The sequence below is a fragment of the Rattus norvegicus genome, chromosome 13, assembly GCF_036323735.1.
Source record: "Rattus norvegicus strain BN/NHsdMcwi chromosome 13, GRCr8, whole genome shotgun sequence".
Taxonomy (NCBI): domain Eukaryota; kingdom Metazoa; phylum Chordata; class Mammalia; order Rodentia; family Muridae; genus Rattus; species Rattus norvegicus.
Genome location: NC_086031.1, coordinates 90,237,271 through 90,250,603, shown reverse-complemented (window position 1 = coordinate 90,250,603; position 13,333 = coordinate 90,237,271). Strand labels below are relative to the sequence as shown.

General features: G+C 38.8%; 1 protein-coding gene across 3 annotated transcripts in view; it reads right to left on the bottom strand.

Annotated features, from left to right (window-relative positions):
- Positions 1-13,333, bottom strand: part of Wdr64 (WD repeat domain 64) — a 123,785-nt gene that overhangs the window by 30,005 nt on the left and 80,447 nt on the right. For all 3 annotated transcript variants that reach the window (XM_006250343.5, XM_039091435.2, XM_039091437.2), the window contains one exon: positions 10,770-10,946. In XM_006250343.5, coding sequence (XP_006250405.1) covers positions 10,770-10,946 — 177 coding nt within the window. The remainder of the gene's footprint in view (positions 1-10,769; positions 10,947-13,333) is intronic.

The following is a 13,333-nucleotide window of genomic DNA, read 5'->3' as shown; positions in this document are numbered from 1 at the left end:
AGAATTTAAAGTATGCATATGAAATGTTAATTACTGAGCAATCTGAAAATGTTGAATTAGAGACATGTGCAAGGCTTGATAGGGGCACAATGACATCTACTTAGATGGGCAGACTCTTGCTTTTACAATTCTCCATGTTCTCCCCTTCCTGAAATGCCTTACACTCATGATAGAGGGCTTTCCTGATTTTGCTTGTATTCTCAGTTGGATCTTGGACATTCCTCAATACTGAAAGCTTGGCCCACAGCCTGTGGCACTATTGGAAGGAAGATTCTGGAGCTTTTTAAAAGTTAGGCTAAGTGGGTACATGCCTTTCAAAGGGATATTGTGGCCTCTCCCTTTCTCCTTTTCTTCCTCAGTTTTGATCTTTCTGAATAGAAGATTCCTCTGCTCAGAGTTTCTACATGACCCTGTGACTACTGGATCAAAGACTTTGGACTGGAGCTTCATACAGAAAAATTAATCTTCCTTTTAAGTTATTTCTCTCAAGGAGTTTGTCCCAGTGATGGAAAGCTGACTGACACAGCTTGGGACTCATCACCACCTGGTTTTTCTGTTTTAGATTTAAAGCTTTCTTCTTCTGTTCAGTTTTTAATACTAATATCTTTAGTGTTTACCTCTTGCACATTTGTCTTCCCCTTTTCTTTATTCTGGTTCTGGGCAATCTCCATGCCTCCTGTTTTACTAATAACCTCAGTGTTAATGTTCTAATAATCTAGTCTAATTCTCTCTCCAAAGTTATAGGCTTGAACACTTAATATTTAGTTAATATGTCTAAGGCACCAGCTCCTTTAAGCACATAGTACTTTCCTTCATCCTTCTTTCACCATGTGAACTCCACCACCAATGAGTTCTACTAATTTTACTACTTAAGTTTTTTTGAGATCCTATTTTTTTATTTTATGTATATGAATGTTTGACCACATGTACCTGTATGCCTTGTTCATATAAAGCCCACTGATGCCAGAAGAGGGCATTGTACACCCTGAGACTGGAGTTACAGACAGTTGTGAGCCTACGTGTGGGTGCTGGGAATCAAACCCTGTTCTCTGGAAGAGCAGCTAGTGCTCTTAACCACTGAAGCTATGTCTCCAGCTGTCACTTAAATATCTTTAAAGCCTTCTTTTCCTTACCCTCTCTACTATCATGACCTTTTCCCTTTTAAGCCTAACAATAGTCTACTGCCTGGATCTTTGGATGTTAGCCTTACTCTATTTACTCTATTCACTTAAGCAGAACCAGGGGTGAATAACCCATAACACAGTTCTGATTGGCTCATTCTTTCATTAAAGTCCACCTCTGAGCTCCCAGTTCTTAGGCTCATGAGTCCATAAGTTCTATCTTTTCATTTCCATCTTCTGCCACTCTGGTCTCTCTTTCTTTGCACTGAGATACTTGTTATCTTTCACAGATCACACAGTATCTTATCTACATGATACGTTTTTATGATCCTCTTCTCCTTTTGGCATTCCTTTTCTCTTCTTACCTCTCTTTAGAAACTCAGCGATTACGTATTTCAGGAGCTCCTCCAATTTCTGGCACTCCAAGAGGCTGGCTGATCTTAGCCAAAAGGCCGAGAAGCGATGGCTGTACACTCTACCTGTCTTGGTATTCCTTGTGCAGAGAACAGCACATGCTACACACTAGGTGCTTAGTCAAAAGTACTTCATAAACAAAAGCCTTTTATGAAAAGTGTGTTTCTGTACAATCTAATCTCTTTCCTAAGTGACTTTGAATTTTAATGTAGGTTATTTTAATGTAGGTCACCACAGGATGTGTTAGGCTGTTAATTATGACAAATACCAAAGGTAAGAAAAGAAAACCAGAGATAATTTAAACTTGCATAACGTCTTTCTCTCAAGTGCATGTGTTCACTATTCATGTATACGATTGCATATAGAAGCTCAAAATTGACACTGGGCAATGTTTTCCCCAATCTCTCTCCATGTTAACTGTGGGAAGTGTTCTATAGTTGAACTTCTAGCTTTGGTAGGCTAGCTAGCCAGCTTTTTCTAGGGTTCCCCTGTGTCCACCTCCTGAGTGTTAGGACTACAGTTGGCTGGTGTGCTGGCTCAGCTTTTCATGAAAATCTGAACTCTGGTCTGCATGCTAACGAGCAAACACCATCTATTTAGCCATCTCTCCAGCTCCATGTCTGTGGTAATTGACTAATTTGTCATCTTATTTAAAGAGGTCATTTTTCACTTGTATACTTGACAAGTGCCTTGGTTCGAACTCACTGTAGACTCATCTTTCTTCTGTTGTTAGCTAATATAGTGTTTCATACAGCATACCAGTATCTCCAAACCCAGTTCCAGTGACAGAGTTGGAAGAGGTAGGTTGGAATTGCTCTCTGAGGTGTTGAGAATTATATTAATTTCAACACTCTTAATAATAAAATCTCTTATTGAAACTTCCAATGCAATCCAAGTTCAATGCTATGCTAACATTTGCTTCAATATGAGGAAAACAATATCTTCTTTATATTAAGAAAATCCAATAGATATGTTTCAAATTCTATAAGACAAGTTGCATAATTTCCTTGTGGGTTACATTACAGTTAGTTCACTAGTTATGGGGGAGAGCCTGAAGGCTTCCTTTGTTTGGTCCTTTTATAACATATTATCTTGTAGGTTTTGTTAACTTTGGCCTTGAAAAACTGAGAAGCAGAAATACTTTAAGGTAATATTAGAGTATATCAATAAAGTCAGTGAAGATCCATTTAAAACAAAGACCTAGATGTTTTAAGAACAAAACAAAACAAAACAAAACAACAACAACACAACAGCTTCCTTCTCTGTCCTTAGCCTCAACTTCAAACATCTTATGTAATTCATCCTCAGATGTATACGCCTGCAAGCAAGTCACAGAACTAGCTTTTTGAAGAGACTTTCTATCAGGTCATTTATTTCAATAGACACAGATACATCTGAAATCTTTTGAAAGGTGTCTGAGCTCTAGTAGTAGTAATGAATGTTTTTCTGGTCATAAACATTTCAAGCATCCTGAGATAATCCTGTGGGAGCAAAGGAGATGTGATCCTGACAAGTCCCATGACATGGGTCATGTTTCAGAAACGTGGTGCTAAGTGAGGGCAACAGCATCCACTGTACAACGGGAGTCACTGTTGTGACAGTGAGAAACAATTTACACTGAAAAGAATCAGACAGATAGGTGTTCATGTGGCAGGGATTAGGTCGTATGTGGATTTCTTCAAGTTCACTGACTACTACACTTACATCCTGCTAGGTCTCATTTTATTAAAGTCCACCAAAGTCAACTCTGCAAAGCCACAGGTTGTCTCCAGGTACCAATGCACGCACTGAAGCATTCAAGACAGTATCTTTCTATACCTTCCAGTTCTTATAAAATATTTATTTTTCAAGTAAGATGAACTGGATGGTGGGTAGAGGATGGATACTGAAGTAGATCTATAACAAACAATAAACTGGTAGTTACATCTAAGGGCAGACATTTCTATGTATTCACTGTATTATTTTTTGAATATTTTATGATAAAATATTGGGAATGAAAACACCAGGCTGATCTCAAACTCCTGACCATGCTGCCTCAGCTTGGTCAGAGGCTGAGCTGAAACTCGGGGGATCCCTGGTTCAGCACCAACCAGAATTGGGAGAGATCTGCATTTTCCAATGTTATAGTAAGTTAGGGTATTTCCTCCCATCGGTCCCCTTATAATGCTGAAATTTAGAGAATAACCTGAAAGAAAAAAGTCCTAGGGAGGGGTTGGGGATTTAGCTCAGTGGTAGAGCGCTTGCCTAGGAAGCACAAGGCCCTGGGTTCGGTCCCCAGCTCCGAAAAAAAAGAAAAGAAAAAAAAAGTCCTAGGGTGTCTGTTCCTTGTATATATTTCAAAACAACTATGCAATAGCAACAGGTACACTCATGATTAGCTGAATGTTTCAATTCTCCAGCAATGTGAGAAGCACAGAAAGACCCAAAACTAGAAAAATAGAAGATGAAATTTGACTGACTGGTCTTGAAAAATCTAGGAAACAGTGTATGACAGAGATGACATGCTGGACTGTGCCTGTAATATGAGCTCTAGGTATCCTGAGGAAAGGAGGAGAGTTCAAGACCAGTATGGGATGCACAGTGAAACATTTTCTCAAGATAGACAAAAACCAAAGCAAAAGAACACACACACACACACACACACACACACACACACACACACACACACACACACACACTCCAACCACAAAAGTCTATAATGATGTACTAACTGGGCAGAAAAAGTGAATTGTTCTTTAATGATTTACACATGTATATGTTTCTAATGTATGGGGGGAGATTTGACATACAAAGGAAAAGACAAGTTGGATAGAAAAATACAGATGGCCTGGAGAGATGGGGCAGTGCTTAAGAGAACTGACTGCTCTTCCAGAGGTCCTGAGTTCAAATCCCAGCAACCACATGGTAGCTCACAACCATCTGTAATGAGATCTGATGCCCCTTTCTGGTGTGTCTGAAGACAGCTACAGTGTACTCATATATAATAAATAAATAAATCTTTAAAAATATAAAAAAGAAAATAGATATAATAAATACTCCATGAATGAACAGAGGATATAACAAATGAATGGAGTACATAACAAATATTCCATAAATGAATGGAGGATAAAACAAATGCCCCATGGGAGAAGAGAGGACATAATGCCCCACAGATGAACAGAAGATAAAACAAATGCTCCATGGATAGAGAAAATTCCCCATGAATGAACAGGAAAGGATGCTTACTTACAATTTACAAGAAAAATGCCACTAAACTATTACTTGAGTTTTTTCATATAAATTCGATTTTAAATGCTTGGTAAGACTGTGGTGGAATACACCCTTGTTCACATGGCAGTGGAAACGCAGAATTATATAACTCCATGTAGGAGAATTTGTTACTATCTAGGAAAATACAATATTTATATTTTCCTTGACCAATTTCATGATCTCCTGTTTTTTATTTAAACTTTTGATCCACATTTCACCTGAATTTTTTTCAAGGTGAGAGATTATGAATCTAATTTCACTCTTCTGCATGTGGCTATTCAATTTCCCCAGCACAATTTGCTGAACAGGTTTGTTTTTTTTTTCCAATGTGTGTTTTTGGCAGCATTCATAAAAAATGGGGTAGGTGTAGCTTCGTAAATGTCTGAGTCCTCCTTCTGTTGGTCTACATGCTTTTATGCTTTTCTTTTCTCCTTTCTATTTCTTTTCTTTCTTTTCCTTTTTCTCTTCCTTCATCTATCCTTCCTTCCTTCCCTCCCTCCCTTACTTTTGTTGTTGTTGTTGTTGTCGTCATTGCCATGCCCTTCTTGCAATTGTTGCTTTGTAGCATCGTTTGAGGTCAAGGGTTCGATGCTCTCAGAATTGCTCCTTCTTCTTAGCACTGTTTTGGCTGTTTGAGGTCTTTTGTACTTAAACACGAATGTTTTTATATTTGTGCAAAATTTCAATGAATAAAGTATTTGGATTTTGATAGAGACTATATTGAATATGCATTGCTTTTACAGTGTGGATTTTGCCAGTCCATAAACATGGGAGAATTTTCCATCCCGGTTCTGCATCAGTTTACTTCAATGTTTTAAAGCTTTTGGGCCAGATAACCTTTCACTTCCCTGGTTATTTCTAGGTGTGGTAATTTGAATAGGGATGTTCCCCATAGACTCGTGTTTGAATACTTGGCCTATAAGGAGTGGTACTATTAGGAGGTATGGCTTTGTTGGGGGAAGTGTGTCACTAAGGAATGGGCTTTGAGGTCTCAGAATCTCAAGCTAATTCTGTGCCTAAGGACGAAGATGTAGCTCATCTTCTCCAGCATCATGTCTGCCTACATGCTGCCATGCTTCCTGCCATGGTGACAGTGAAATAAACTTCTGAACTGTACACCAGCCCCAATTAAACATTTTCACTTATAAGAGTTGCCTTGGCCATGGTATCTCTTTACAGCCATAAAACCCTAACTAAGACATAGGTATTTTCTAAATAGTTTCATTAATTCTTTGATACTTTCATACAATTTATTTCTAAGTATTTTAATATTCTATTGTCAATGGGAATATTTCCCTCATTTGTTGGAAAACTAGTTAATGATATAGAGAAGGCTGCATGTTGATTTTTGTACCCTTGTTGAAAGTATTTTCCAGGTAAGATCTACTGGGTTATTTAACTACAGGATCATGCAAACAAGGATGTTATACTTCCTTCCCAAATTGCATTTCTTTTCTTTTCTTTTGTTTGTCTTATTTCTCATGAAGTAGAATAAGGTAGAAAAGACCAATTATTAGATACTGACTTATTGATTTATTTAGTGATTTGCAAGAGTTGATGCAAGCTCTACAGGCAGCGGGAAATGAGCTGTGACACACAGAAAACTCAATTCAGCACCACTTTGCCAATGCTGAGCCTAGACTTCTGGAGTTTGACACCAGGCTGTTTACTGTGAGCGTATTTAAATACAGTACAATTTAGAAAAATGTTTTCCGGTATAATACAGCCCCTAGTGCACAAGGAGGCATAATGACATTGAAATTCATCTCAAAGTAAATGTAACCATGAAGATGGGCTCTAAGATCCTAAGAGCTTAAGAGCTTAGGATCTGGATAGCTTAGGTTAACAGGTTATAAAGTACATGTGACATCTCTCCTAAGCAGGGGTTGTAATGACTGAACATTAATATAATGGGATCTAGGATAAACATTCTGGGGGATCTAAGTGATGTCTGGCCCTACAGATAGCAAAGGCCACCAGATCATTAGCAACATCAACTATCAGCCTTTTGGGTGGGAAACAGGTATTCATTTCCATCACGGAGGAGATAACCTGGTGTCCAATGCTTATCTGTGAGCACCCATGCCTTCTACAGTGATTCAGGAAACAATGGGTTGTTGCTCTTAACAACCTCCTGACTGTCATATAGCCTCTTTAAAAGATGCTTGCTTGTTCTCCCCATCTTATGGTTTTAGAGTATAAAATGAGAATACAACTTAACCTGGGATGGAATCCTCTCAGGCGGTATCATAGCTTTGGTCTGCCAGTGAAATCTCCTCCCTTTTAGTCTTATTGGTGTAGAATGTTTATCCCAGACTCTTGAAACACCAGCTAAGACTTTAAGGACTATCTTTGCCTCCCTCCTGATTTTAGGGAAAGTGTTCTCTGGCTTTCTTTAGCACAGTGTTCTTTGTGAAATATTACTTCTATTGCTATTTTCTACAGGGCTTTTGTCATGACATGATTATTGGACTTTCCGAAGACCTCTCCTGGGTGGAGTGATATGAATCATGCTATTTTTGTACTTAAGTCTATTTACATGTTGTTTTACACACATGTACTAATGTGTATTGACTCAGTCTTGCACCCCTGATGTGGACCCAGCTTGGTCATGGTGTTTGATGGTCTCCATCTGTTCTTCAGTATAATTTACAAGAATCTTTGCAACATTTGTCAGGGAATTGTCCAATGGTTTTCTAGTTTTGTGACCTGATGTTAGTATCAAGGTGACATTGGCATCACAGAATAAGCTTTGTCTTGCTCCTTCCCTTTCAGTTTTGGGGAAGGATTTTCAGAGTATTGATGTTAGCTTGTCCTTAAAGATTTAGTATAATTCAGCAGTAAATTCATCTAGTCATGCATGGGCTTTTCTTTGTGGGGAAACTTTTTATTACTGCTTTAATCTCATTGCTAATTATAGATCTGTTTAAGTTCTCTTGATTTAGTTTTAATAAGTCACATGTCTAGGAATTATTTTTTCTTAGATCTCCCATGGTTTTTGTTTGTTTGTTTGTTTGTTTGTTTTTGGAATATCTATTTTAAAAACATTCCTTAATGAACTTCTCATTTTCTTTGCGATCTGCTATAGCATCTTTTTTGGTTCTAATTTTACTGCTTTAACTCTTTTTCTCTCTTCCTTTTGGATAATTTGGCTGGGAGTTCATGAATCTTTATCTTTTGTTTGGCTGGTTTAAAAATGTCTGAATATGAGAGTGTATAAAAATTCTGTATAAAGCTTATAATTATTTTCAGAATATATTATTAAGTGAAATAAATGAAAAGTAATGCATATAAAATATTCTATTCTTATTTAAAAAGGAAGAGAACTAAGTATGACTATTTTATTAACTAAATATGACAATCTTTAAAAATAATACCACAGACTTAAACCCAGAACTTAGTACAGGAACAAACGTTAGCTATTCAGCTTTATAAGAGAATGAAGTGATAGGTAAAAAAAATAATTAGAATAGACTTTGTTTTGTAACTCAGGATAGAAATGGTTATATAAATTTAATTTTGTAACTATCACATGTTTTGCATAATACAAGGAAAATAATTAAAAATAAATATATTAGGGTCAGCAAGATGCCTCAATTGATCAATGGCCTGAGTTTAATCCCTGGAATCTTCATGGTGGGAGGAAAGAGCTGACCGCTGGCAGTCATTTTCTGACTTCCACAGGTGCTCTATGCAATCATACACAGATATATACACAGATGCAAATAAATAAAAATTTAATAAACAATAAATTAAAAAATGAAACGAGTAAATCTAGTTGGTTAGCACAAGGAATTATCTTAAGTACTTTCAAAACACTTAGTTTGATGGTACATTCCAAGTCACAAGCACCCTGAGGCCAAAAACTAGTACTGAGGAAAGTCTGAACTATGTCAGCAACCATCTTGTGGGTGATTTTATTATTCACCTACAGTTACACTCTACAAGAGCCTAATACAAGATAAAGAGCTTAGGCACCACATGGCTGTATTAAATAATGATCAGCTAAAAGATGCAAGATTTTCTGTCAGAAAAAAGTATGAAATCAAACAAACGTAGCATAAGTCATTTACTCTAAAACTTCAAATTGGGAATATCAGTGTTAAAGAGAGATATATTTTTCTGATAAAACTTTTTCCCTGGTATTATCTATTGAAAAAGCTATTTATTACTTCACTGAAAAGCTAAAAAAAATCTACATACTGTATACGTATATATGTATATATTGTATGTATATATTGTATATATACATATATGCATACACATACAACATAGAAATAAATAAAGGAAAGCTATTAAAAGGAGAAAACCATTAGGAAGGAAAAAGGTAGAAGAGAAAGCTATGGGTATGTTCAAACATATGGTATACTTAAGTAAAACTAAGTATAGCTATTTAGTCATTATAAAACTAATCATTTTATAAAAAGAATAGATCCTAATAATCTTTACAACCATTTAATTTTAATTGTACCCTAGTGTGGCCTCTCATTCATGGCAATCCCCAGGTTTCAGCCTTCTCAGTGCTCTAATTACAGGTGTGAACCATAATGTGTTATATAAAAATTGTTTGAAGGGGCTGGGGATTTAGCTCAGTGGTAGAGCGCTTACCTAGGAAGCGCAAGGCCCTGGGTTCGGTCCCCAGCTCCGAAAAAAAAGAACCAAAAAAAAAATTGTTTGAAAATAAAATTTATGAAATAATATTGTTGCAGAAAGGAAAATATCTAAAGTTGTGTGCAATTCACCAGATCACAGGAAATTGGGAAGATTCTTATGCAGCACCAGGAGGATACAGTTGGCAAAGCCTAGTGGGCCGTGAAAAGGTCCAGTTTTTTAAGTACATAGATTCTTAGGGAGGAAAAGACATTTCCTCTTAAAAGTTTCTTTGTAGATCTGTTAATCCAGGATCTTGTTTAGCCTCTGGTTGAAACAATGTAAGATCAAGCTTATGAAGAAAGCTGTGACTCTGGCTTGAAGAGCAAACATGTTATAACACTAAATTTTTTTTGTAAGTTATATTAACTGTGTCTAGAGAACAACGATGTTGCCGGTTTTTAAAGAATCACTGTTATTTAGCAATATCTGCTGAAATAGTTAAGGCTGAAAATGAAAAAAAAAATCTGGCCAGAAACAAAACAAATTTAATGCCTATAAGTTAAGTACTATTTCGTGTAGTTTTGTTTATTTTTTTATTTCTCTATGACAAAAAATTTTAAAAATTTAAGGAATTCAACTTTTGACACCACTCCACAGGAGAAAATCCGTGCATGGTTGAAGAGATCCTAGACCCTGGGGTTGAACCTATGGTTTTTACTGTGCTCACCAGACACAGTATCAAACGGCCTTCTCAATTCACATCTCTTTACATGGAGTTAGAGCAACTCTCACATTTCATCAGCAAAGCGCCGTTGGATGATAGTTAGTGCAGAAACTTGCAAACCGCAGGAACTTGTGGAGTGCTCAGCCTCCAGTGGGGCATCTGCCTTACACCCCCTCCTCAAAGCTCAAGAACCATTGTGGCAATGGAGGCCGAAAGACTGCAGAGGCCAACGATCAGGGAGGAAGAAAGTGAAAGCAGCAGCACGACAGGACCACTGCACATGAACTCGCAGCAGCTGTTGTTGAAGGAGCAAGATCAATCCAGTCTCCATTCTAAGGAAGGGGAGGGGTTCACAGGCCTCACCCCTAACTGAGGAAGAAGGGACTGGTGATTGGCTTCTGGAAGAATGGGGGCGGGGAGAATCAATTTTCTTAAGGGCATGGTTCCTGGTAGGTTAATAACCATGCTCTAGCAGATGTATACACTCAGAAGTATTCGAACAACATGGATTACTAAATTAAAAAAAAAAAAAGGCACAACGTTAGAGGATAGGGAGGAAGGGGTAGATCTGGGAAGAATTTTGGAGAGGAGTTGAGGTGACTATGATCGAAATACACTGCATGAAATTCTCAGTGAAAATATTTTTTTTAAAAAGAAATCGAACGTACAGTAGTTTGTTGAGAAATGCTTTTCTGGACGATTAGCTCGACGTCTGGGAAAGGAATGCCCATTGCCCTTTCTTTAGTTGACATCTTCAGATGCACAATATGGCTCCCGTATTGTAGGTAAGGCATGGCATTGGGCAGCTCCCATATCACCGTGAGGATGATATCATCTTCCTTTCCCTTATGAAGAAGAAATTCAGTAAGCGGGGGGGGGAAAAAAAGGCTCAATGAAATTGTTTCCTTCAAGCTGTTCTTTTTTTTTTTTAAGTTTTAAAAATTTTTAGTGGTTATTTTATTTATTTATATTTCCAATGTTATCCCCCTTCCCAGTTTCCCCTCCATAAGCCTCCTTCCTCTCCCCTTCCTCCTGCCTCTATGACGGTGCTCCCCCACCCACTCACCCATACCTGCCTCAGCACCCTAGCATCCCTCTATGGCCTCCACAGGACCAAGGGCCTCCCCTTCCCGTGATGCCTGATAAGGCAATCCTCTGCTACATAACCTGCTGGAGCCATGAGTACCCCCAAACCCCTGGTGTACCCTTTGATTGGTGGTTTAGTCCGTTCGAGCTTTGGGGAGGGGGTGGTCTGGCTGGTTGATATTGTTGTTCTTCCTATGGGGTTCCCACAATCCTTTCTCTAATTCCTCCATTGGGGTCCCCATGCTCAGTCAGATGTTTGGGTGTATACATCCGCATCTGTATTGGTCAGGCTCTGGCACAGCCTCTGAGGAGAGAGCTGTACCAGGCTCCTGTCAGTAAGCACTTCTTGGCATCAGCAATAGTGTCTGGGTTTGGTGTCTGCAGAAGGGATGGATCCTTAGGAAGGGCAGTCTCTGGATGGCCTTTCCTTCAGTCTCTGCTCCACTCTTTGTCTCTGCATTTCCTTTTGACAGGAGGACTTCTAGATTAATATTTTTGAGGTAGGTGGCCCCATCCCTCAACCAGGGGCCATACTTATCCACTGAATATGATCTCTAAAGGTTCTGTCTCCCCTTTGTTGGGTATTTTGACTAAAGTCCCCCCTTAAAAAGAATAGAGCAAACACTGACTGGTACCCCATTATTCTGCACTGTCAACTCACAAGCATGGTGCTCCACTCAAAGCCTAATTTTCTTTGCTTCTCACTCTCCATGGTAACCAGCACCCTGAATCTGATATCAGGCATGGAAGTTTCCATAGCTCTGCATATACATGTCATCTCTGTATCTCTGCTGGTTAGTCTGATGTCAAACTGATGCAAGCTTGAGTCCTTTTAGAAGAGGGAACCTCAGCCCCCCACCAGACTGGCCCTGTGAGCAAGCCTGGAGGGCATTTTCTTTACTAGTGATGGATGTGTGAAAGACCTACCCCATCATGGTTGAGGCTACCCCTGGGCTGTGGCTGTGGGGCGCCATAAGAAGTCAGGTTAAGCAAACCAGTCTGAAGCACTCTTCCGTGGTCTCTGCTTAACTTCCTGCTCTGAGTTCTGGCCCTTACTCTCTTCAGTGATGGACTACAAGCTAGCTGTGTTTGTATGTGTGCATGCATGTTGGTATGTGTACACATGTGTAAAAGCATGTGGGAGCCGAAGTCAGGATCATCCTCAGTGGATCTTCCACCTTATTTACTGAGATGCATCTCTCAATCAAATTCACTTGTGCATATTTTTATTTGCTTTTGTGTTATGATAGTTATTGTTGGTACTATTGTTTTTTTTTTTTTTACTTTTGTATGGACATAAAAGCCAAATATTTTAAGGCTGGTCCTTTTGCTAACAGAACAAGGATTGTTCCAGAATGAAAAGTGGCCAGGGTAGAGCAGAGATGACTGTTGTGGGAGGGAAGACAGTGAGCTGCGTTCTTAGTTCTAGTGTGGCCTAAGTCTTGGATGACCAAATTCCTACGTTTTTTGGCCTTTATTTTTCTTCAGTCAGTGGATGGATAAAAATCTCTTCCATTATTTAAAGCCTTTAGATGTTAGATGTGGTTCTGAGGCTTCTATTCCCCCCCCTCCCGTGTGTGTGTGTGTGAGTGTGTGTGTGTGTGTGTGTGTGTGTGTGTGTGTGTGTGTGTGTGTAGAAATTCCTTTGGTCAGCTTTGTTGGGGTAAGAAGAATTTTAGCAATGACCAAGCAGTGTGATTTGGGGTTCCAACAAGGCTTCAAAGCTGTTGTTTGGCCAGGGTTTAGATCCTGAGGCCTCTCATAATCTAAGTTGCTAAGAGTCCAGTCTGCTATGAAAAACTCTGCGAGTGAAAGAGACAACGGTCTCAGTGAGGCTCCCTCGGTTCCACTGCTCATTGAGATTTCGTCTGTTTTACATATTACATTGTCAACTCTGCAATGTGAGACAGGAGGTTTCCTCAAATAGCCCTCACATCTTTATTACTTTCTCTCTTTCAAGAATTTCTCAATAGTTTAGTCTTTCAACCTTTAATGAGCATCTACTATGGGCAGGGTAAGAATTTGGATACAAAATGAAGCATCCCGTTCTCACCAAGCTTAATCTAGGGCTCTGCACAGAGGACAAGAGTAGCCAACATGGAAATGGTTAGAGCAGATCTCAAATCATTTTTGATAGGTGACGGCC